We start from the raw sequence: 26,021 nt of genomic DNA on the forward strand, positions 1-26,021 counted from the left end.
TGAGATATGTAATAGCTCCTTAAACAGTTCTCGCTTATGTAAATCCTATAAAGAGAAAGGAAAATGGATTTTTCTTTAAATGCTCATCTCTCAGTCTAATGTAATTATTCTACACTGCTACTGAAGGCAGGCGGCTAAATTTAATAAGTCAGCCATGACAGTAGACAGATATAAAAGCAACGCTTGTCTGAAGAGTTCGTCTGTTTGAGACAGAAATGTGGCAATTGGCCTCTGTATGTTCCGCCCACAAATGTGTTCGTTAATAGCGAGTGTTGCTAGGCTGGCCAAGCTGTAGAGATCGCTGGCAAACGAGCCATTAAATGTAATGAACAAATGCAGCACATAACTCACTAACACAATTACATTTCATTTGTATGTGTGTATAAGGTCACTTTACTGTTGGGATTGAGCAGTGACTGTAGAAAACATGGACATCATGATTACATTCCCTTCCGTTCTATAGAAATTAAGACACTGTGTTGTCAAAATTCAAAGGCTGAACACATACAGAGACTCTCCTACACATTGTTTTACACCTGCTCTCTTTCATTTTCCCAGAACAAGTGTCTCAGTCTGCCTTCCTTGAGTTTACAGAGCAGCCTAAAGGAGCAGAAGCATGCTTTCTCTTTGAAACCTATGAGGTGATGGATGAAGCTATACATCATACTGCAACCAGCCAGCCAACTTAAAGAGATTCATGTTTCCTCACAGTGATTAAGTGTTTTTTTAAGCTAATGTTAGTATAATTGCAAATGGTTTGGTCAGATGTAAACACATGGTCCCTCTTGGTAAGTCCTGTAAGGCTTGTCCAATCACGCGACGTTGTATTTGTTTGTGGGTGCTGTTTAAAAGCTGATGTCCCGTAGAGTCAGGGGGCTCAACACAATCTTATTTGGGGGATATTTTAAGCTACTCTGTAACAGATCTGTTGCATTATTCTGTAACGTGAAACTTTTAATTGTGGTCAAGATTATCATCAAGAGCATCATTGTGTATGTGTGTAGTATATATATATATGTGTGTGTGTGTGTGTGTGTGTAGATTGGGGAGGCAAAAGCTATTGGGAATTAGTTTCTCATTTGGTACCTGTTGATGCAGAAAAGCCACACCAGAGCTTCCATAATGACCACCTGAACGCCACTCACTTCAATCCCCATGAGCACAACTTGTTCATAGACTGATAATTGTCATCTTTCCTGAACAGCAAGTAAACATCTCTGTTCCGCTTCAGTGGAGACCTTGCCAAAGGACTCATCAAAGAGTCTTAACAACAATAAAAAAAAATGAGGAAAAGAAAAAGTAAAGAACAAAGAAAAAAAGAATCAATAATGCAAAGCTATATCACGTCTTTTTGATCCGGTGTTTATGAACATTGTCATACACTGGAGTTCTCCACGTTCCAGGAAAGAGCCACAGTGTCAGGCAGCATCTCTTATACATAATGGCTCATACATGCCCTGCATCGCATGGCCTGCCTCTCCTCATTAGAGGCTTATTAAAGAGCCAGCACTCTGACAGCCATCTGTAAAGCATCAGACAGCACAGACAAATGTGCTGTTTGGAGCTGGCACACACTGAGCCCTCCTTTCACACGAGGCAGGAAGTTTGATGGAACAATAAAATATGAATCACAGATTTATGCTCCAAGCTGCAAGCGGGTTTAATATTCAAACAAACTAAATCAGGCCATGGAAACAAACAGTGATCTCTTTCCAATACATTCAAGTGTGTGACAAATTTTCATTCATACAGAAAACTAACAAAAAAAAAACCCAAAATAAAATAAAAACAATGGACAGCGTAATCAAATCTATTTTTTGTTACATTATTTTTAAAAAAATACACTTTAACATTTAACACTTAATTTAATGGCAACTGAACAAACAGATAAGCCCCAAGTTGAAAAGAATCTCTTTTTACATTTATGCATTTATGAACATTAGCATTAGTCGATCTCGCTCTCTTTATAGATCACATAAAAAAGAGACAGATTCTAATTCATTCTTATTTTAGCAATGACATTCAAACATGATAATTTGACTGAAAAACAGTGCCCCTAATCAGGCATTGTCTGAGATTTACAATGGTCCCCACCATTCCATGATCCATTACTAAAAAAGAAAAAATATATATATAGCCACTATAAATCTGTATAATGCACTAAACTGTTTACTAAAGATGAAAGTCTTTACATAATAAATGGCATATATAACACAGGTAGTGACTGATACAATTAATGTCCTTTCAATAAAATCAGACAGTGAACATACTCTTCTATTCTCACAGCAGTTATGGAGCATTATGAAGGTTCATAATTTCACAAATATTAATGTAGATACAGGAGGTCAATGCCTACCCTGCCCAAGTGCCAAATGTATGTCCATTCATTTAATTAAGGCACATACTCTACTATTCTCACAACAGTTATAAAGCATAGTTAAATATAATAATTTTACAAATGTCAGGGCAAAATGCTAACACCTTTTCAGCCTTCATATACAGGAGGTTAATGCCTACTCCCATGAAGGGTTTATTGTACTTGTGTAGAATGATAAAAAAGATTATAGTTCTTTCAGACAACTACAACTTTAACTGCAAGCATTGTGTTCAAAAAGTGTAAAAGTGTTTCTAAAAAGTTTCTATTTCGGAGAAACAATGTTTTGTTACTACAGTCACAGTCTGAAGCAAGGTACACATTAATGGATGAATGAAGCTGGAAAGCAGGATGATTCAACAAAGTGAAGGACAAATATTGCGGCGACATACAAAAAATAAATGTAGCTGTTCTACCTGAGGGCAGAAAAACAGCCCAAATGAGCTCGTCACTAAAGTAGCGCACGTCCTCAGGCCCTCAGGATATTCCAATTCTTGCTTTGCCAACTAAGTAAGAAGCACAAACATGCTGACAAAAAACAAACTGGATAAAAAAGAAAAAAAAAAACAGAACAACAAAAGAATGGGCTCAGAGGAGGCAGATGAGCCGCAGTGGGGGGGGGGGGGGATTCTTCAGCTCCACGTTTTCTGAGCAGGTGCTGTGTGTACTGAGCTGGGCTGCTGTGGGTAAATTAAACTAGAACTCCCTGCATCCCACGGTGGACACCGCACACACATTAGGTGCATACCGGAGAGAAGGACAAGGAGCGTGGGTGGTGGACTGGGCTGAGCCTACAGGATTAACCTTCACGAAACGTCCTGTCTCACAGAAACACCAAAAAACGATGGTGGAAAATGAGCTGCTTTCTGCTGCAGTGCAGTAACCTGTTACAACAGCAGAATCTACAGCAGAGAAGACACATGCTAGTCGTAATGAAGGGGCGGAGGGTGGGGGTGGGTCTGTGAGGATACAGAAGAGAGGAGCATATGAATGAAACACTGAATAAACTGATAGCGAAAGTGTTTTGTTAATAAGTCGCTGTAATTTATCATTACTGCAACAAAAATAGAGAAAGTAGCAATCTGCAACCCTCTGCAAGGTGTGGCAGATAGAATAAGAGACAAAGGAGAAAAGGGGTGGGAGAGGATGAAAGAGTGAAGGGGAGGGGAGAGAGAAGAGGGAGAGGGAAAGACCATGAATAAAAAAAATGGAATGAGAAAATGAAAGAAAGGAAACGCTGTAGAAACAAACCGAATATTTGGCAGCTGGAAGATACGAGCTGTACAGGACTAGTATATTAATGTTAGCTCAGCTAACTTAGTTTTAGCGTTTGATTGCTCATCAAGAGACCACTACCGTGTGAGTAAACATGTGACTAAAGTAGCACTGCTGTTCTACAACAGAATTTCCATACTTCTAAGCTTAGAAATGCAGCCATTGTTCAGAGCGATTTCTAGGACGCAGCTGATGTATCCATCCAAATCTGCCCAACCTCCACTTTGGAGCTCAGTTACGGAGTATCCAGGGTCTTAGAACCTTGGTGCTACCAAGCAGCCTGTTTTTACCCTGGGTTTTTTTTATCATTCAAGACAAACTGTACTGTACTATACTGTACTGCTTTTCTTCTTTACAACTTGACCTGCTGCCAAAAGTATCATGGTTTGTGATAAATGTTTGCTTTGGTTCCAGCTGAGAACTAAATTCTTGGGTTCCAACTCAACTTATTTTTAGTGAAAATGTGGCAAGTGATCCCTAACTGGGTGACTGTGTAAATTGGAACAGAACCTATTCTACACTGATTGCTCAGAGATTTTGAATAAAAATAAGAGATGGATTAGGGGGAAAAGAAAAAAAGGAAAAATCTAAAGTAACAGGAAAGTTGGAGATAACTGATGAGTAGATAAGGAAAATCAAAAAATGTAGAAAAAGGGATAGAAAGAAAAGAAAGACAGAGGAAATTCAGATGAGAGATGGAATGACAGCAACAAAAGAGTCTACACATGGAGAGCGCTGAGACGTAAGATGACAGAAAGAGAGAGAGAGAGATACAGATATACTGCATTGAAGTGATTTCTGTAGTGTTCCCTGCCTCTACTGCCGCACTGTAATCACAGCTAATGTTTCTGAGCGCTGCCTCTGCCCATGCATGCTTATTGGCATTTTTATGTCCTGCTTTTTTACGCTGGATGAAGCAGCAGGAGCAGCGTGCTCATTGATATTTTAACATCTCTTTTGTCAGCCGCTGCTTTTTCTGGCCCAGAGAGAGTTTCTCTCACAGAGGTGGAGTGGAGGCTTCCGTTAGCCTGAGTGTTCGTGCTTCACAGAATACAGCAGCACTCCACTGCAGCCCAGCAGAACAGGAGCACAGCTAAAAACACCCACACTCACCAGTGAGAGGCCAATCACCTGTGAGTACAAAAAAAAAAAACTAGACATGCTGTAGCTGTCCAGAGTCCAGGCTCATACACTGCAAACAAAAAAGCTGCTCCTACTGAACTGTAACAAACAGTAAGGGAATACCAACTTTACCCGTTTTTTTTTAATCTGGCAGTTCCCTTATATGTCAAAAATTCATAATTAATAGACTTAAAGAAAAGCTCCCAACTGACTTGGAAAAATCTGTTCAAAGATAAAAAGGTTTGTTCCTTCTCCTGCAAAGTTTTTATTTTGGAGATACTTGAATAAATATACACAAATTGCAAGACATTCCACCTCTCCTGCAACTCGCAGGATTCTCCTGCATAATAGTAGTGCCACCCTGACACTCGTAAATCATACACAATATCTAAGAAATCAGAATATCAGGTTTACTTTTACTCTTCTCTGGAGTGATCAAGCAAAACTGACTGTTCTTATTGAGCAGGACCTCTCTCTTTTATAGTGCATCATCAGTTCTAATCAGTCCAAGTACGAATAAACACAACATGTTTAAAAAACTTATACTTAGTGGTGGACGATATGGCCAAAATTTATATCACGATATATTCCTTAAATTTCGGTCGATACGATATAATTTCGATATTGATATAAATACTTTGAAGGCCTCAGAAAACTGCTAAGAAGCCCTGCAATCCATGCAGCACTGCGAATTTAAATTATTATATAATTAAGTCGGCTGCACTCTCCGGCACAATTTGCAGCAAAGCGGCAAGGGAGCGGACCCGCGGCCGGTCTCGAGGACCTGCGGCCGGCCTCGAGGACCCGCGGCCGGCCTCGAGGATCCGGGGCCGACTGAATCGAGTCTACCTTAGCCTTGGATCCGCTCGTCCCGGCTCCGTTTGGCTCCAGCGCGAGACATATGTGCTGCGTAGCGAAGCGGACCTGAGCCTAGCCATTTTAACCTAGCCTTGCCTAGCCTAGCCTATTTGGCTACGTGCCTGTGTGGTTACGTCATCACGCACTGACGTAGCCCAGCTACGGGGGCTGAATGTGTTGAGCTCTGCGGCGAGCTGACGCCAGTAAAAAAAACGCCTGTCCGTGATTCTAATACATATCGATATACCACAAAACTGATATCACCGTTATTGAAACATTTCTTATTGCGATAAATACCGATATCGAATTATTGTCCAGGCCTACTTATACTGCTTTAAATGTCAGCAACAGAACCTTGTAATTAATATGATTAATAAGTTAACCAGTAGCTAAAATATAGTGGGTAAACAAGTCCTAGATTCTAAGGAGTGACCACTTCAAATCTAGGCTATTCCAAGTGGAATGAAGTGGTGTGTGAAACATGTGGAAATGAGAACAAAAAGCAGCTACAATGAAAGGGCGTCAGGGTGTGGACCTGTTTAAAGGTGTGCCTTAGCTGCTGTGGGTGCATGGGTTACAGTCATGATGGTCCATTCATTTATTCATCTGATTTAATAACAATAATATAGATGCAGATAGCAGAATCGCAAAGAGATCAAATCAAAGAGATTTAGCAGACTTTGGAATCAGTGGTACACTGTTTTACTGTGCAGCAACATCTGCACTAACGTAGTCTTTATGAAAGAGTCATCAAAAACAAAAAACAGCTATGTTAAACTGTTAAACATGGGGATGGATCAATCATATATTGGAATTTTGAAGCAGCCAGTGGTACTAGGACCATTTCATTGGTAGAGGTTAGAATGTAATCAGTCAAATATCAGCAAATTCTGGAAACAAAAATCAAACCATCTGTTTGATGAAAGCAGATGAAAAGAAGATGCTTCTAAAAGAGACATATAGTTCTAAATACCTCAAAATCCATAATGGACTGCCTCAAGAGGAGTTGGAACATCAAGGTTTAGATCAACCTGATCTAAACTTTAGCAAAGACCTGCAGATATGCACTTAAAAAAGCAATGGGGGTAAAAATAAATAAATAAATAAAAAAGCTTTTTACTTGTGTTAAAAATTGCCCAAACAAGAATTAAAGGCTCTTAGCTGCTACAAAAAGTTGTTTACAGACTCCTTATAAAAGGCAGAAACTTGCTAAAATATTAACACTATGCATCTTCTTTAACCTAATGTCTTCTGGAAATCTTTTCCCATCTTTAAACTTGCCACTGTAACAATAAATCCAGTAACTTGTAATTGTGGAATATCAGCAGATTAGTTTGAATCATCAAAGCAGTATTGCAGCATATTGAAATCAGCCCTGCGTATTAGAATATTAAGGGCACATTCACACACAGGAAACGTGCTGATGCAGTGTGTCTCATGGTGTCTCTGGTGACCTTGCCTGCTTGCTCTGTAACATAAGACTGATGTGCATCCCGACAATATCGCTGCACACTGTGGGCTCTAGGGGACCTGCTTTTCCGGTGCAGGATCATATCATCACTCTGAACTGTATGGCAGTGCCTCTGTGTTTAAACTGGGAAATTTAGTAAAAACCCTTAAATACAGATCATTAATAATAATTTACTTTTGTTATTAATCCTTTGTGTGATTTTCTGACCGGCAGCATGCATTCTACAATGGGGAATGTTAAATACAACACACACTCAGCATGAATGTCACAACCATCTGCCACCTGCTATCAGGCCTCACTACAACTCTTACAATTATTCATGTAACTTAGCCTTGCCATGAACATGTTGGCTAATATTCAACCTCACTCAAAAGATAACACCTCACAACTTATACAGGTGAGGATCCTCCCACACAGTCCCCTGAAGTAACACTTCAGAGACTTGTAAATTGGCATGTAAATGTATATACACTGTATAAGCTCTGACCTGATTGGTCACATTCCAAAGCAGTCCAGGCTGAAACGCTCCTTATAACTTCAGCATGAATGGGCTGGGTAAACATGCAGGTTGTATAGGTGATTAGTGAAGAATAGGTGGCTTCGTTTTGTGACATTATTAAGCAGTAAAAGTGAAAGACTGTGTTAATTGCCTTTAAATGGACCAGAGAATGTATGAATGTGTGTCTTTCCATTACAAGAACTCTGGCACTATTGTTATGCTGCTTCTCAGCTTTTTCAGTTTTTTTATTGGTTTTGTTCTGTTTTGTTGTCCTTGCTTGTTGGTAAGTTTTTTTCCATGTTTAAACCACTAGAGATGCTTGCTGAGCTGCTGGAGTAAGGCTGAGTATGAGCAGGGACTTTTTTGCTGATGCAGCTGCGTTCAGCTGGAGTTGATTGAACCGAGAGTCGAGACTTTCTTGCCGTGGGCCAAAAGCAGGTAATTGAGAGCCTTTTCTTGCCTCAAGCTAAAAACTGTGTTGTCTTCTGTTGACTTTGTATTAACTGAAAGTATATTTTTTGCTGTAAAACTACTGACGATGCTGTTGTCTTGGGAGTTCACATTTTACAGTTTATACTTATCATTTGGTGGAATAAAGATAGCCGTGGCTGACTTCACATGTGTCAGAGGAGGCATGTGTTAGTCTTCACCCTGCTGGTGTGTTGGGGCATCACTAGTGATAGGGGAGTCCTAATGAGTGGGTTGGGTAATTGAAATTAGAAATAATTATAAATAAAATAAAAGATGATAAATTATTGTAGTAAATATCCTTTCTGTGTATCTAAATAATAGGTTTTAACACTGCTTCTTCCACTAAAGTGATTTTGTGTGTTGTACTGCCATTAAAATGGATTTAACTAGGTTCCCCTGTTCAATATTTCAGGTAATTGATTACTTTTTATTGTTGAAGTCCATTCATCTAGTTCTTCTTTTCCATTTAAATACCCTGTAGAGTATTTACTTCTGTTCTGCCCCCCCAAAAATGAATTTGGTCTTGTACTACATAGTATAAAGCAGTAAAACAGTAAAAACAGTATGACAGAACTGTAACACCGCTCATTTTTTACTTACTATTCTTAGGGAGGCTGAACTGACATAGTCTTTCATATCTTTTCCAGTGTTGATTTTATCTCCAGTCCTCTGTGTAGATTATTCATTCACAGTAAGTCACAGATTCATCTTTCATCCTCATTCTGGCCGAGAGCTTTAGAGAAGAATGAAGATTCTAAATCTTACAGTTAAAAGGACAAGCCACCACGGCGTCTGCAGAGAGACGGATGAGACGTGGCATATCATTAGGTAATGGACTTTATCTGACAAATAGCGCAGAAGCACTTTCATCATCAATTAAACATATTCCATTCACCCCGGCATCTCAGTCAAAGAGGGGTTAGGCCAAAGGAGAAGAGAGAGCGAGAGAGAAACGGTTACATGAGGAAAGCTTCATTTTTATAAAAACGGACATAAAGAAAGATTCTCTGAGATTACAGCAAAAAGCCTTTGGTATGACACAGTGATAGATTAACGTATGACAGCTGAAGGAAAAGGTTAATCATACATTATTGCAGGGATTCTGAGAGAGAGAGAGAGAGAGAGAGAGACAGAGAGGGAGAGAGAGAGAGAGAGAGAGGATGTCTGTCTGGTCTGCTGAGTCACTGGTGCAGGACGAAGGATTGAACACGAGGCCCAGTTAGAATAATCCACTTTAAATGGCAAAGATCTAACGGCATCTACCTTCAACGATGGCACAGCTGCCAGATGTCACTTCATCACAGTCTAATTAAATTAGAGACGCTCGCCTCGGCTGGCCTCTCCCCATAAGGGTAATGAATTTGTTAGCCCGTTGCCCTCATCTGGGGTCCGACCTCTTCATACATTTGAAGTGTTAATTCTATTGACGAACATTTCTCACAAAAATTCTGAGCTTGGGTCAAATGATCATAATCAAAACACACTGAAATGATCTTCTGTTATAAGGGATAGTTTGATTTAATATTCTATACCACAGTTTCTTAAAGGAGAAATTCGGTGCGAAATGGACTGGGGTAGTGAAACATGATTAAGTGTCGCTATGCCAACATGCATCACTGATGGGGCATTTTAATATTGTTTTAGACGTAAGTAGCTCCACCCTTTTTGTTGTGCATGAGTGTATCTATTGTAACCACAATTAAAAAACTGACAAATTCTGAGTATGTATTGCTGATATTTGACTATACTCAACTATGACTCTTAATAAGAGTAGTTAGTCCACGATTAGGACACATCCTTAGTTTCTCCCAAGGTTTCTTCCTCCAGCTATGAGGGAGTTTTTTCTTGACACTGTTGCTCACTAGATTTTCTATGTTCTGTTTGGTTTGATTCTCTGTCCTGCTACCAGATTTCTGTAAAGCTTCTTTGTCACATCAGCTGTAAAAAGCCTTAGAAAATAAATTAGATTTTATTTTATTTAAGTTAACCACAGACTGGCTTACAACTTCAGAAAGATGACAGGACAAGAGAGCTCTTCGCATATACTTGAAGTCGTAATTGGACGACTTCATTCTAGTCGCCCGATTTGCATAATCACGAGCGTGTGCACCTGTCAGCGGCATCACACACTGCCATTTGATCAAAGGCGAGAAGGCCAATCCACATTTCATTCTTCCTGGGTGGGTGACAGAGAGATCAAAGGGGGACAGAATCTATTCCATCATCCTAGTTGGGTGTTTAGAATGCATCAACATGCTAACAGCTAATTGGTGCAACAGAAGAGGTGGTTGTTAGGTAGTAGCCTAATAAGGAGGGCAGTGGCTAGGCTGATGAAAAAGGTAGAGGCTGAACCACATGTACAGCGAAAAATCTTTACAGGCAATAAAAAAGCCCAGGCACACACCCAGACTGTGAGAGGAGAGGGGGCTAGGGGGCAACTGGGAGAGCTCATAAAAGCCTGATCTATCCATCAGATAGCGTGCATGCCTGTAGAGTGTGTGCACACAACATTAGCCCACTTAAAAAAAAAAGATCACTATGCTCTTGTATGTAGGAATGTGTATGTGTGTACAGGCTCCAGAAAGCTCCAGCCTGCCTGAGCAGATTAGCAGATCCCACCGTGCCACTGTGCCAATTATGGAGACTGGCATTATTACATAATACTAATCAAATTAAAGAAAAGAAACCTTATCCTTCTCAAGCTGCATATATTCAAAAGCATAAAAACAGTGGTGCGATTTGATGCATCTTTAAGACAACAAGACAACAGAAGTATAATAATAATAATTATTATTATTATTATAGGTGAAAGGTGGTTGTGATGGGCCAATACTCATTTGCTAAGTGTGTGACATGACCTCAGCATGAACCTAATTATCTCAGAACAAAGGATGAGCGAAGGCTGAGGAGGAGGGGGATGAGGGCTGGGAGGAATATATCATTTACAGGAACAGACATAACTTCAAAGATAATTTAGCTAGAGAGATGAAAAAGGAAGGAACAAGCATGCCTGAGATGATCACTTGAACAAAATGCTCAGTTAAATGAGTGTCATTAAAGTTATTAAAAGTATTAAATCATTAGAAAACGTCTTAGGCCCCAATCATGAGTCTGATCATGAGTATTAAAGTGTGAATATTAGGGAGTCATCGTAGAAGTATCGTAGGAAATCTTTTTGCAATATATTGAGTATTGCAGGATAACAGTATTTTGATATCCTTGTAAATATTATAAATAACTACTGAAAATTTTTTTTTTTTGCGTGACACAAATATAGTAAAAATAGCCATTAGTTGCCACCCTAGTAAATTCACTTTCTGCAGCTCTCAAATCTACAATTCCATGGAAATATAAGGTATATGATATGCAGCTGACAGCTAGTAAGCAAGCAAGCTGCAGACTCTTTAAAAGATGACTGACATGGAGCCACCTAGAGAAAATGGTGAGACAGACTGTGGCAATCAATAAAGCCATCAGCACAGCAGTGTATGGGAAGTCGTGTATACATTATTAAGTGAGTGTGTAGGCTTTTACAGTTAAATAACTGTCTATGCTGTGAGATAGGGACCTACAGGATTACCATTATGGATTGGACAAGCACTTTTAAACCTGAGATAAATATTCCAACATGATTTTTTTTGTTGTGAATAAGCCACATGTCTGTGTCCAATAACATGATGTTGTCAAGATATAAGATATATGTACTGTAGTTACTTACAATCTAACAGGTATGGAACATGAAACACACAAACTAATATCCAAGCAGCAGTCACCAGGGAGCAATTCAAGAGCATAAACTCAGAGTTTGAGGGTGAAAAAAAACAACATAGTGGAAGAAAGGGAAAAGATCGATCAGTCTTAACAGTGGCCACATTTATGCTTACAAAGAAAATAACAGGATATAGCCAAATTTTATACTTTAAATGGTAAATTTAAACAGCAAGTTATATTTTTAGTCCGTTTTCACACCTGTAGTTTGTTTTCATGGTCTGGATTAGTTGTTGAGTTTGTTTCTTTGAAGGCCTCTGTTTGGTTTGGTTTCAAACAGGCATAAACCTAAACGCACCAAAAGGTGCACCAATAAACCATGGGAGCATATTGTCTCCTCTGATTGGTCAGAGCTGTCTGGCTAGAAAGTAAATATAGTGAGAATATTCTGTGTTCCAGTGAGTATATCTGTGCAGTGTGAAGCTGCTTTAACACGCAATGCTGAAAATGTTTCGATGCTCTTTCAAACACAATGTTTTCAATAAGACGTGCACTGTGAGCAGTGAATGCAGCACACACACCACGTGTAAACAGCATGAAACTGACACAGTGTTTGTTCATAGCAGTGGAATTTAGTGTTATCTGGCAAATATATCAGATTAAACTGCGCCATATCAACCGTTTCGCTCAAATTAAAGGAGTATATTGAATTGAAGTTTAACTGGTTACCTGGAATATACCTAACTATAAAAGTTAATGCCAGAAATGTGATGTATTCCTTCCACAACCACCTCTGATGTATGTCACTGGGTCATGGGTCATTGTCTTGATGGAAAACCCAATTGAGTCTAGTATCAACTGTCAAACTGATGGGTTAAGCTTATGTTTAAGAATTTAAGGCTGTCCTGCTTCCCTTTTAATGTAGACACTGGTGAAGCTTCCAGCTGTAGTCACTACAGTCAATCATTATCATTAGCATGAATTTAAGATGTCTTGGCAAGTTAAAAGACAGGAACTTTCAGCAACTGTCACCAAAGAAAATAAAGACTTGTGCAACAAATTATTATGGTGTTTCTTCTGTTCATCAAAACAAAAAAGTGACCTGGTGACCTTAACCTACCCTAGCTTTATTTAAAAAGTTCACCTAAAACCTGTCTGCCTCATTTACATCCTGCCCTCATAACACTACTGTCAGAGAATCACTGACCAAAAGAGGCAGCTGAACCGCAGCGAACTGAAGCCCCAGTTATGACATAACCATAATCTCAGACTTATCCAGCCGTAAATTATGGCCTCCAACTGCAATTACTCTTCCCTGTGAAGCGCATGACATGCTGACTGTTGTGTCATGCTCTGTGTGTTGGTTAAGTGGGATGAATGGAAGTGCTGTTTGTTCTTCAAGGCCTAGGTTGAGGTTCTAGAAAGGCCTAGGTTTAGATTCTAGGAAAGCTTGAGTTCAGGTTCTAAGAGCCTAAAAGCTTCATTAAAAAGCATTTAACACAATAAACATTGGGTTTTCTATTCAGTTATCAATCTTAACGTAAATATCATTATAAATGATCTTCTGATCTCTAAGTTTAGCGCATCTTTAGTGGCCTAATCCCTCAGGGCTTAGTTTTAGAGTTTCTGACACTGATGCCAATTGTGGCAGTGACATAGTTATGAGAATAAAAACTGAAGTCTGGGTCGAAACACAAAGTTAAAACGATTAAAATACAGAGTGCCTACAAAAATATTGAAAATACAAAGCCTCAACTGTTCAAATCAAGTCACTGTGAGTTGGCCTCCTGCTGAGCAGGCGTGCAGCATGTTGCTAGGTTGCTAGTGCGGGAGTCCCGAGAGGAAGCGAACTTCAATCAGCTCCACATCAGATAAACGCTTAGTGGAACGGCTGGATAGAAACAAATGTTTTCTTTACTAATAGGAGTGTGTTGACAGTGTTGCCTGCAGACAACAGGTCTCGGGCAGGTGCACCATTAGCTGAAAAAACAAAGGATGCTGGTGTGTCTGCGTTCGTGTGTGTGTTTGTATGTGTGTGCATGAACACCAGTGTCTTATTAGGAATACCAGTAGGCTTGAGGCTACATCTCTACATGGTGGGTGAGTCTAATGTGAAGCAAACGTGCTGAGACAAGGCACTGTTAATTAGAAGGGTCCCAAGATTGGAGAACTGACTCTCTTATTAAATGTAACTTTTAATTACTGTATTTTAACCGAATACAGAACTGAATAGGCCTCAAACATTTACAACTAGCTCCCTGCTTTTCAAACACACAAAGTTAAGTAATTTAAGAAAATATGGAATCGAACAGTAAGAGTTGTGTATTGGCTAAGGTAATGTATATTTTACTGAACAGGTCTCAAACATTTACCAGACCAGCAAAGTATTTATTAATTATTAATGTGGAAAAGTGGCAGAACAAATGTATCAAAAAAATCCTGCAAACACAAACGCTATTGACGTATTTGCTTTTCTAAGACGCTTGCATTCGTTCTTCTTGTCTTGGACAATTATTCGTGTCCAGCAGGGTCAGGATCCCTATCGCTTTCACTGGGCTTCCTGCTGGAGCAGCTGACCTGCTCTCTATGTGTATTGATTTAGACTGAGATTACCGACGAAAACGATCGCATTTCCATTACGAGCATGGACAATTGATCACGCTGCTCAAAATGGGAAGGGCTTCGGCTTTACAGTAGCCTCTGATTCAGGTAATACATGCATATGAGTGCGAACAGGACAAGACTTGCATACTGATAACTCTACCAAAAGCAATGGTGACTGGGTACATTGTCAGATTGTTGGATGAAAATTAAGACTATGTAACCCTGACTGAAACTTGTCTTGTCTTTGGCATCTCCATTATCTTGGTCCAAGTATCTAGGCCACTTTCTGCATTTACCTTCTGCTGAGAAACACACAGCTGAGACTCCCAGAGTTGCGCTGTTTTGACACTGTTTCGCTCATTGTTTTGCTGCATTTGTCTGCAATAATCTCAGCCACTGTAGTAAGCAAAGATGAAGTAATCTAGTACACTTTTAACAAAGTGAAAAGTAGAAAGTGAAAAGCTCAACCTCACATATATTTGGAATCCAGGTGGATGGGTGGCCCAAACTCAATGATCTTAAAGATCCACTTATGGTATGGGACGTCTAATTCATCATCTAATTTTTTGCAATGAAGACAGCAATGATAACCCAGAGCTCCAGGACATCCGGTGTATCTTTAAAAAGCCTTTACTCACTCGTCCTCGCATCGTCTCTTCCTCCCTCCCACCCTCCCTCTCTTTGTCTCTGCCAGGACAGCTGGTTGCAGTAGGTCAGTACAACCTCTGCACCACCCTCACTGCTAGCAGCAGCATAGATGGTGGGATAATTAAAAAAAAAAGGAAAAACGAAAAAGTATACGTGGAAGAGGTGAGGGAGGGAGGGGGCAAGGTTGAGACCACAGCAATAGAGAGTCTGGCAGCCCTCCAGCCGTTATAATTCTTTCAGCTTTCAAAGTCATGGAGGAGAGCAGTTAGGCAGGCAGATAGCATTACTGGGGATAGTCTTTCTGTGTGGCTGGGCGATGGATGGGAATCAATTAGCCCACTGCAGACTGACCTTGAAATGGAGCAGAACACCCAGAGGAGGAAGTCTCCTCACGCCACAGCATTTCGAGTAGAGGAAGCGGCACTGCCGCTGCCTGTTTTAAAGCTGCAAATGAATCAGCCAGCCAGGAAACTCTTCACTCTCGCTAAAAGGATATTAGCACTGTGTTTTATAGCTGCCTGCAGAAGACTAAAGTAATTGATGTGGTACGGTGTCTGGTAATCCTGTTTAGGTTTAAAAGAGTAGTAACTGTCAGTTGCAGTCATAAAGGGGAGTGTGACTCAACTGAGTCGTCAGGTGAAGTTGCCCATTCTTGGGAGGCTTAGTCACAGCTGTTAAGAGACACAAGTTGACAAGATGCAACACGTCTATTCTTGAGTAGAGTACGCAAGCAACAGGCACTTCCTTTCAGTGAAGTTTTCCAATAGGACACTAAACTAACTCCACTCAAATCATCTCAGCAGAGGTCACTTCTACATGGATGGATATGACGTTGAACAATTGCTGAAGATATCTAAGTTATATATTGCACAAACCTTTCCTTTAGTTACGTTTTGTCTTCACTTAAACCAAATGGCTCTTAAAGTACAGGATATAAAACTTATTTAATTTAAACTAAAGTCACTTGCTTCCTTTTAACAAGGGAACCTCCTGGGTAAAAGTGAGCATTTGTCATCAATGACGCACCAAGCTTCAAAACACCAAAGGTACTTACATGCTTTAGTAATAATGTTGTTAGATTCCAGACCGGGACGTTGACCTGGTGTGCTGTTCCTACTGGGTTTGGGGGTAGCTCTGGGGAGAGGCTGAGTGGCAGGGTTTGTGTGGATAGTCACTGCTGAGGTGGGAGTAAATCGGGACACCTTGGGTGAAGCAGGGGCAAAAGGGCCGGCCGTGGAATCTCCCTCTACAAACACTTCAGGCTGTCCGGGCTTATCAGTGGCAGGTGGGGAATGCGTAGGTGGTGAGGTGGAGTGTGAAAACAACACAGGTATGCCCAGTGTAGGATCTGCATCAATGATGATAGGGTCCTGGCCTATACGCTTGGGATCCAGGTGAGTGGGGGGCTCATATTCAAAGATCTTGTCCACAAAGACCCACTTGAGGCCAGCTGTACAGAGCGCTAGACTCAACAAGCAGGCCAAAATGGGCAGAATACAAATTTTCTCAGAGCGCACACAGTTGCGTACCTGGTCCAACTCCAAACACACGCAACAGGAAGCAGCTGCCAAGCCCAGGCATCGCAGCGGTCTGCGCTCTTCTTCACTTTCCACGACCACTTCCTCCTCTTCTTCAGGTGTCTCTTCCTCAGGTGACTCCTGAGGGCAGGCGTCGAGTTGACCTTCGGAAGACTGGCCCAAGGGGGATTTGGATCCTGGATGCTTGCAGAGTCCAACTGAGGAATCCTCCACTCCTTCCGACTCCATCCCCTATCCTTGTCTTTGCCTTCGGTCCTTACTTTCTGGCTCAACTTCTTGTCTGGTAAAGGAGAATGTCTCCGGATGCCTGGCTTCTAGATCAGAGTATTACATAGGCAGCAAGAGCAGCAGCCTTCTCAGCATCATGCATTGTGGCTCGTAAAGTGTGTTGTCCATTATCAGATCACTGAGGGGGAAGGGAGCAAGAAAGCAGAGATGGTCTTCGGTACTGGCAGAATAACCTCGTTAGCATCTAGGAAGCGGTTCCGTCTTCCCTCCCAGAAAGACGACTTCTCAAGGCATCCTCCCTCTCAGTACAGCTGAGAAGAGGAGAACACGGAACAACAGAAAAGTCTATAAATAACTGTCTCTGGAGGCAGAAACAGAACGGGGCGGCCCAGAGGTGATCCCACCCTCAGGAGACTCCGTTGCGGCGTGGCTCAGAGAACTCCAGCAGTAAGGCAGTGTGTACCTGAGGGCAGGGCAGTAGGAGGAGGAGGAGGCTGGAATTGCTGCAGGGGCTGGGGCTTGGCCAACGGGAGAGCCATGCTGTCATGCTCCAGTGGCTGAGAGAGGCTGAATCATCCAGGAGCAGCAGGTGCCTGTCCACTCCTGAAAGCCGGCAGTCAAGAGCAGGAGCCGATCGCTAACGCCTCGCAACACAACGCGGAAGGATGGGCAAGTGAGGATTACACACACCCCTTCCCTCGCTTCTACCCCTCCTCTTCCTTTTCTCGCCCTGTCCCTTAAACAAACACTGCTGCTTTCTTCTTTTCTTCTCTTGTTCTCAGTTGTCTTCTTTATCCACTCTTTCTTTTTTCTCTCTCTCTCTCACACACTTTTTTTCTCTCATGCACCCACTGGCATTCTTTTTTCTTTTCCCTACCTTCCAAACCCCCCTCCGGTTCTCTATCTCTCTCTGGTATGTCCACGCTCACCTCTCTGGCTGTTACCGCTCTGCACTCTGAACACAAAGCGTGGAGCTTGGCAAGTCTGCACTTGATCCAATTAGGCAGGATGGCAACGAATCAAAGGCGAGCAAGGCAGACGGTCCCAGCCTCTCGCTCTCTCTCTTCCTCGCTCTCCCACTCCCACTCTCTTTCCCTCTTTCTCTCTCTCTCGCTCTCTCTCTCTCTTTCATTCACTCACTCACTCGTCCACCTCGTCTTCTGCTTAGACCATTGATTATGCTAATACAAAAGGGGTGTATTTTATGAGCGGGAAGAGCTACACCAGTGACAGTGACATGTGATATCCCTCATGGGACACTGCTAAGCTATTGTTTTAAATGGGCTGCTAAAAGAAAAAAAAAACATTTATTGGCCACCGTTTATTGTACAAGATGATGATAAAAGATGAATGAAAACATTTGATTATCTCAGCTGAGGATTCATATCTTAAACCCGATTTGTAAAGGATAAATAGATTTTGGCTCTCATTTGCTTCCCCTTCTCCTTGCCTGACACTTACTACGCATGCAGTCCCCCCTTTCGCGTTCTATAATCACATTTGTCTGTACCTGGCATTGTATCGCTGACTCAGGGGATGGGAGGAGGGGGGAGGGAGCCCGGAAGCCCCTGCACTGCAAATAAATACTGGATGAAGAACAGACTCTATCGCAGTCACTCCAGGCGCCTGGTCGCTGATCCAAAGTCACAGTCACACTTATTCCCAGTTTGGTAGTAACAGACTAACTTTTATAAGCAAAGCCATTAGTGCTATCAGAAGACTTTCTGAAATTATGGATTGTTTATATATCTGTGACAATTAATTAAGGCTCACAGACAATACAAGAACAAAGGCACCTCATGCGAGTCCCCCTCCCCGGCAGGGGGATGGAGGATCAGAGCTATCAAGTTACATGCCGGCAAGTCTAACACTGCTCCAGCATTAACTTAATGCACTTCACTGATCTCCATAATGAGACAATTTCATAGCTGGCATAGTGTGACATATTTATGTGAATTATTTCTTCTTAATGTGCAATTCATAATCTATACTTCAAAGCTGCTGGATATAATTATCATGCAAAAATTTCAGTTTGAACAGTTCAACATGCTTAATAAGACCACCATGGTTCCACCTGAAGATATGGAGACAAATGGAGTAAAAATTGAAGTTTTTAGGAAGACAAATATAAAGCAGGGTCTGAGCACTGTGCTGGTTTAAAGACTGGACATCTGCTAATCAGATTAGTACACCATATCCACAGTCACTGTTTGTGCATTTGTCAACATAATCGATTTGTAAAGTCTGAAAATGTGAATCAGAATGCCAAGTTGATATTTGAGAAACCTTTTTGATATTTTGAGAAACTGCTGACTAACATACTGATAAACAGTGTTCTAACCCAACCAGATAATACATAACTGCCCAATAAGAATAATTAACAATGTTTGAGATTAATAATCCTGGCCATTTTATCCGCTTGATAAAAAAAATGTTGAATCTTAAACGTGCTACAAAGTTTCATTCCTGCAAATCAGTCTTCAGTGCTGAAGTTCTCCCAAGCCTGATCTACACTGTGGTCGTCAGCAGGTCTGAGGGTGTATTAACACTGCAGCAGGACCTGGGATTATCCACCCCAAAATCCATGCTCCGCATGACTGGCTTTGAGCAAGACCTCCAGGCTGCAACGAGCGAGACAGATAGCAGGTGTTAAGCTCTCCACCGACTGGTGCTAATGGCTTGGCAGTCAAATCCTGACCAGACCAACCAGAATGTACAGAGGTCAGGTCAGTGGTAGTACCATGCTGGACCTCTAACCCCCACTAATAATGTTCTTAATGCAACTCGTTTAAATAAGAGAGAGAGAGAGACAGATATGAACTAAAGACTGGGCTGCCAATATTTTCCTTTGTGTTAAATTACTTAAGGGCCCACTGGAAATCTATATCTCGGAAGTGCACAATTAGATCCACTGGTCACCTTTCAGTGCAAATGATGGAATGGATTTCTACTGCACTCTTTGTAGAACAATTGTTTATCATTTGGTACAAAAGCAGTACCTACACAAGGCTGAGCTTTTGTGGAGCAAAGATGGGCAAAGGATTGGAACACCAGCTTGTCAACAAATGCACAAAAAAAAATCCCTGACTATAGTTAATAAAGTAATTAAATCATTTACGGAATCAGGATGTATTTCAGTGTAAATTGCAAGGGCACATGCCTAAGCTTAACTCTTGTGATCTCTGATCCCTCAGTTACATCAAGCATCAAGATCCATTATTCAACACTAGAAGATAAACCTAAAGAACAAGGGTTCACTTCGAACACCTTGGTCATGAACCACAATGCAGATTTCCATCCACAAACGCTACTTAAAACTTTACTGTGCAAAACAATTGCCTCATTTTAATCATGTCCAGAAGTGGTGTTGACTTCTATAGGCTCTGAGGCATTTGGAATGGAAAAACTCATAGTGGAAATGCATACAGTAGTCAGATAAATCTGAAACTGAAATTCTACACCTTTTTTTAGAAGGAATGAATGATGTTTGCTCCAGACTAACGATGAAAAGGACCATCCAGACTGTTATTAGCAGCAAGACAATCCAAAACCATATGATGCAAATATTACAAGAGTATGGGTTTGGAAAAAGAAGGTATGAATCTTGGACTGGCACCTGTCCCCAATAGATAACTTTTTGAACATTTTAAAATAAAAATGCAACAATAAAGACATTTTTGGAAAGTGTTTCTGGCCTAAAATGCTGGGATGGATGTAAATTAATAAAAGAAAACTGTTCATAATTTCTGCAATAAAATAAAAAGGTCAAAGTAAATATATGAAAGAATGAAAAATGTTTTCATTTATTGTTTGCATTTTCTGATATGACATGGGGTTGTACAACACTATGAAATATTTACTTCAAAAAAGAAACCAGAGGAAAGTAATTGAAGGAAATGTGTGTTGCAAGCTCTTGCAATTCTACTACATCATACACTGTTTCTTAAGAAAGTCCTATGTACCGCAAACACAAAGTGAAAACAACAAGACATCAATATAAAAGGATTCCATATCTGAAATACAGAAGAGGAGCTTTGCATGCTAAGCAGAGAGAAATAAGTATTTTCACAAAGCAGCTTAAGAACAACAGAACTTGAACTTGGCTAGTTGTTGTGTACAGATGCATTCAGCCATTGGGTTGCTACTTGACGAAAACATAAAATGATAAGAACAGCATTGCGGGTGGATTAATGAATGACTTCTGTTATTGAAGGTCGCTGGCTCTCAGATGCGGGAGAGGAGGCCAAAAGCACTGCCAAAGCCAGTCAATGTCTGACTAAAATACTGTGCAGGTCTGTCCATCAAAGAAGAAGCAATGTCAAAGAACCTTTTCAGGTCATTCAGCTTCAGCCTTCTTTCAAAAAAGCCACCAAACTGCAGCATCTACTGTATGGTCAACCGCACACCAGATTCTTAACATAGGGATGCACCAAGACAAAAATGAAGAAAAAAAATAAGAAGGAAAAATTCAGTTAAAAAATGTAAAATTTATATTGAACAATGACTAATTATTTAAGGATAAAGTCATAATTAAGTGCTTCCTCTAATGTTAGGATTTTTTCCAGCAACTATGACACACCTATTTTGAGATGGCCCTTAAAGAGCTAAATCGCTGTGTTGGGATAGAGCAGTCAGGAGGAGTCAATAAAAGGCAGGTTTAAGTTCATTTTTAGGGTCTAATAGGTAACTTAAATACAGCATCTTTCAACATTACTCATCACGATTGGTTCAGTTCACTCAATCTCCTTCTTTTCCATAAACTGCCAGTTTTCCAGGTGAAAGATACAAGCTGAAAGTAGGATAACTAGCTAAGCTAACATTGCCTTAGTTTGCTGCTTTTGTGTGTGCAAATTTCATTTACATGTGACTGGACTATTTGACTAGTACTGAATGCATGATTAAAATTGCACTGCTGAGGTAAATTTGAGACCAAATCTGTCCTGCTGAAGTAGATTCATGATTAAAATAACACTGCTAAAGTAAGTGCATTGTACTTTGTCTGCTGAAATATTCAAAATGTTAAATGCTCAATCTTTTTTTTAAATGTAGTTTTGTAAAAGCAAGATAAAATATATTTACGCTACATAACTTACGTATATACGTTTAAAAATTAAATTTCATAAAACCTGCAAACAAATGTGTTTGGTGTTCAGCCTTAAGCCAAATTTTTTATTTAGTTTTGTTTTAGTTTTTGCCTAATATTTTTATTTCAGAGCATCCCTCTCTCCTTACATTTACCTACATTTCTCTGGAGATATAGAGTATTACATCACAAGCTTATCAACATATTCATGACTTGCTACAAGTTGTCTTGCTGGAAAACATGATATTTTCAATATGATGTTAAGAGTCCCATTAAAAAACACAGAAGAAAGACAAGCCGGTGGCAAAACGGGAATAAATTAATTTCCTTATTGCCGTGTTGCTGCATTTTACAGGAAGTCACATGAATTATTTATGGCTGAGAAAGAGAAAGCGAAACATGTTGTGTGTGTGAGAGAGAGAGAGAGAAAGAGAAGGAATAAAGGAGATGAACAGAGAGAGAGAAAGAGAGATGAGAAAAAGAGTCAGTCTCTCAAACTGACCTAGAAAAATCCCAGTGCAGGGTTTATAAGTGAGCCGAGAAGGCTGCCTATTGGCAGACAGAAGGTTATTGGTGCATTAGAAAATGAGCTGCATTTTCATGCCAAAAAGCAGAGTGGTTAACTAACACGGGACAAGGTCTGAGAGGCTGGCTCGAATTCAATAATGTCGGCGTTCTGTGCTGACGTACGGACAATGAGAGGCTTTTAGAGAAATAGAGGAACGCTTTTCATCCTTCTTAAGCTGAAGATCATTGCCAGGACAGGACAGTATTTGTGAGTAAAGCTCTCCCTCCTGCTGGCATTGTGGGGAGGGGGGTGAGGCGAGTGGTGCTTGAGCCTGTATTCTAATCTACAGCCTCTATTGCAGCCACTGGCTGTGACTGAAGTGAAGAAAAGCAGTGCAGTCATTGTACGGGGTGGGCAGAATTAAGTGGCCAGGCTTGTATGTGTGTGTGTGTGATTGTGTGTGTGTGATCGTGTGTGAGTGTGCCAGCGCTCTCACCTCTGTCGGCCCGCCTGGCTGGTGCCTGCACCACAGGCTCATCCGTCTCCTGCTGCGACCCTCTCTGACACACATACACACACACACACACACACAGATACACACCCTAGCACACACACATACATAGGCAATACAGGCTGCGGCTGGCGTCCCAGTTGTGTAAGTAATGGAGCTTGGGCAGGAAGTCATTCAATTGTGGACTGTGTGTGCATACGTGCAAGAGTGTGTGTGTGTGTGTGAATGTGTGTGTGAGTGTGTGTGTGTGTGTGTGTGTGTGTTGAAGAGGGGGTTAGAAAGAGGACCCCACTGTCCTTTAGGCTGAGTGCACACCAAGTTAATTCTTCACACAGCAGCTTTAAGCAGAAGAGAAGGGGGTGGAGGGGTTTCTCAGTTCAGCACCACTCTCCACTGGACAGCTCCTATCTGATACACCACGCTCCCGAATGAATTGACAATGGGATGTTTCCCATGTTCCACCTCTTCCAATGAACACAAAAGGAATCATGTAGTAAAACTGAAAGTGTTAAAGAAACCAAAATACTCTGTGAAGAAGTATTTAGGTGCTCTTATCTGGGGTTCTTGTAACACTGACTTTTTAACACTAAAGAACTTATCCTGTGCAACAGAGGTAGCTCTTGGCCTTCCTTTCCTGGGGTGGTCCTGATGAGAGCCAGTTTCATCATCTTCAATGTTTTTGATGATCTTTGCAACTACACTTGGATACTTTCTTGAAGTTCTTGCTTTTTTTTTTAGATTGACAGCTTAAATTCTTAAAGTATTTTTTTCTTTACTAAGTTGAGTAGTTCTTGCTACGTTACTCAATCAGGGCTATTTACTGTATACAAACTCTACCTCTTCACAACTTTACAACTGATGCTCTCAAACACATTAAAAGGAGCAAGAAATTAAAGTAATTAACTCCTGACAAGTTCAGCACAGCTGTTAACTGAAAGCCATTTCAGCTGACTCTACCTCATAAAGCTGACTGAGAAAACGCAGCCAAGATATGCAAAGAGGTGCTACCTTGAAGAATCTAAAATCTAAAATATATTCTGGTTTATTTAACACTTTTTTGTTTACTAAATAATTCCATATTTTTTTATTATAGTTTTGATTAGTTTAGTATTGATCTAAGATGCAGAACCCAAAACTCCTATACATTTCAGGTGTGTCTGAACTTATGTTTAAAATGTATGGTAGTAATGTCCTTCACTCCTTTACTAAAGGTTATCTAACTAAAAGCTAAATTAAGAACCACAGTGCCTCAGTGTTACAATACAGAGTATGTAGGACATGACTTAATACTGGTCCACCCCATGTCCTCTAGAGCCAAACAAAGGCAAATCTGGAGCTGATGGAAAGCAGAGAGGGAGGTCATCTCTGTTATACATCACTGTAGTAACTGTCAGCCAATTTGAGAACTGATAAAAAAATGAACACTGTAAGGTACTGCTGTACACTTGGGGGGTGATCTGCATAATTAAATGTTAAGAAACAAAAGTTGCACTAGATCTATAATAAACAAAATAACTACAATTAAATGACATATCTATACTGACAGGCCAAAAGTCATTAAATAGCAGTATTTAAACTGATCATGAAGTGGATGTTACCTTGAGTGACAGCTTGGGAACACCTACACCTGTATATGTTGTGAGGTGTTATCTTGTGAGTGAGGTAGTTGTAGCTGAGTGGGCATTTAACATTTCTCAATCCACAGCGTCAATAATTGTGACCAATGGAATACCAAACATGCATATCCTGCAGGTCAGTGCAGAGTTCTTTAGCTTCCATGGAACAGGGCAAATGTCATGGAATATGATACTAGTTCCTGTCTTGTCTGATATCTTGATTTAGTGTCATCGGTGAAAAATTCAGCTTGCAACGTGAGGGGTAATCCATTGTACATTTCAATGATCCTACTGTAGAAAACAAACTCTTTTCATCTTTTTTTTAACAATGAAATAGGCCTGTCACGATAATTACAATATTGACTTATCATACACTAAATGGAGTTCTGTTTATTTGTATGTTTGTTCACATATATGAAAAGAGGAACAATATTTTAGCAAGTTTTGCAACGATTAATAACTGATTCAATAATTGTGACTCCATAGACACAGTGTGCACAGACTGCAGTAGGTGAAGAAAAAAGTATATATTTCCCAAACTATAATTAATAAAATGTTGTTGTCTTTAAAACTGCTTTGTTATGCTTTGTTATCATATTATCGATATGACAGTGGAATTTAATGGTTTTAAAATGACAACAAAATAGTTTACTGCAATAAATTCTGGAACTATATATCGTCCTCAAAAAAATATATTTCTTATATTAAAATCAGAATTCTTCCTTCTACCACTGGCTGCAAAACAAATCCCCAACAGGGATGGATTGGTCCTGCATTGAACAGTTGGAAAGGTGTTCTATGTCATGAAAATCTGTTTGTGGACAACTAAAACAAGGCTATGTAAGACAGCATACTGTTCACTGAGTAATGGAGTGGGCTGTGAAGTAGCCATGCTATCACCGGATTTAAGAACCCTTTGGGAGCTTGTGGGACTGTTTGGGGAAATATATGGAGAAGATAAAACCCAGCCACTGTAGGAGCTGTTCAAACAGCAGTGAAGAATGAGTGGAAAACAATCCATTTAGATCATCTTAAGAAAATGTTACACACCAGTTTCTCTAGAACAAATAGTATCATGTCCCACAGAAAATAAAGAGCTCCGAGCTGGCCTGCAGCATGTGGATGTGATTTCTGCCAATCTATACCAATTTATAGTCGGATGCCAACGGTCACAGTCATTACAGCACACTGCACTGTCCACTGTGGGTGGTAATGCCTTCTGTGAGGTATTCCTAGTTCACAGATGACACTGTGGATCAAGGAACCTTAAATGCCTGGCTTTTCCCAAGTTGTTCCCAGAGGTAACACTTCATGATCCATTTCCATTCTGCCGTCCTGTGATTTTTTATATGACATTCAGTGTATAACAGTGGAATGAAGCAGTCATAAATGTCAGATGAAGACTTACAATCTTCTCCATTTTACTGTTTGAAACAGAAAAAAGAAGAATGTTCCAACAGAAGATATAATACTATATATAATATATTATATATAATTCTCCCTCAGA

The 26,021-nt window shown here is 40.4% G+C and overlaps 1 protein-coding gene and 1 long non-coding RNA gene across 12 annotated transcripts in view; one reads left to right on the forward strand and one right to left on the reverse strand.

Moving 5' to 3' along the window:
* Positions 1 to 26,021, reverse strand: part of nrg1 (neuregulin 1) — a 140,846-nt gene that overhangs the window by 37,344 nt on the left and 77,481 nt on the right. For 2 of the 11 annotated variants that reach the window (XM_007255254.4, XM_007255258.4), the window contains exon 1: positions 16,085 to 18,565. The exons of the other annotated variants lie outside the window; for them this stretch is intronic. In XM_007255254.4, coding sequence (XP_007255316.3) covers positions 16,085 to 16,796 — 712 coding nt within the window. In that variant the 5' untranslated portion in view covers positions 16,797 to 18,565. Of the gene's footprint in view, positions 1 to 16,084; positions 18,566 to 26,021 lie in introns of those variants that run through there. 11 annotated transcript variants of the gene reach the window in all.
* LOC111195072 (uncharacterized) overlaps positions 8,776 to 26,021 on the forward strand; it is a 40,869-nt gene continuing 23,623 nt past the window's right edge. Inside the window, exon 1 of the long non-coding RNA XR_002651468.2 lies at positions 8,776 to 8,898. This is a non-coding gene — a long non-coding RNA (uncharacterized LOC111195072). The remainder of the gene's footprint in view (positions 8,899 to 26,021) is intronic.

This window comes from Astyanax mexicanus, chromosome 20 (assembly GCF_023375975.1).
Source record: "Astyanax mexicanus isolate ESR-SI-001 chromosome 20, AstMex3_surface, whole genome shotgun sequence".
NCBI lineage: Eukaryota > Metazoa > Chordata > Actinopteri > Characiformes > Acestrorhamphidae > Astyanax > Astyanax mexicanus.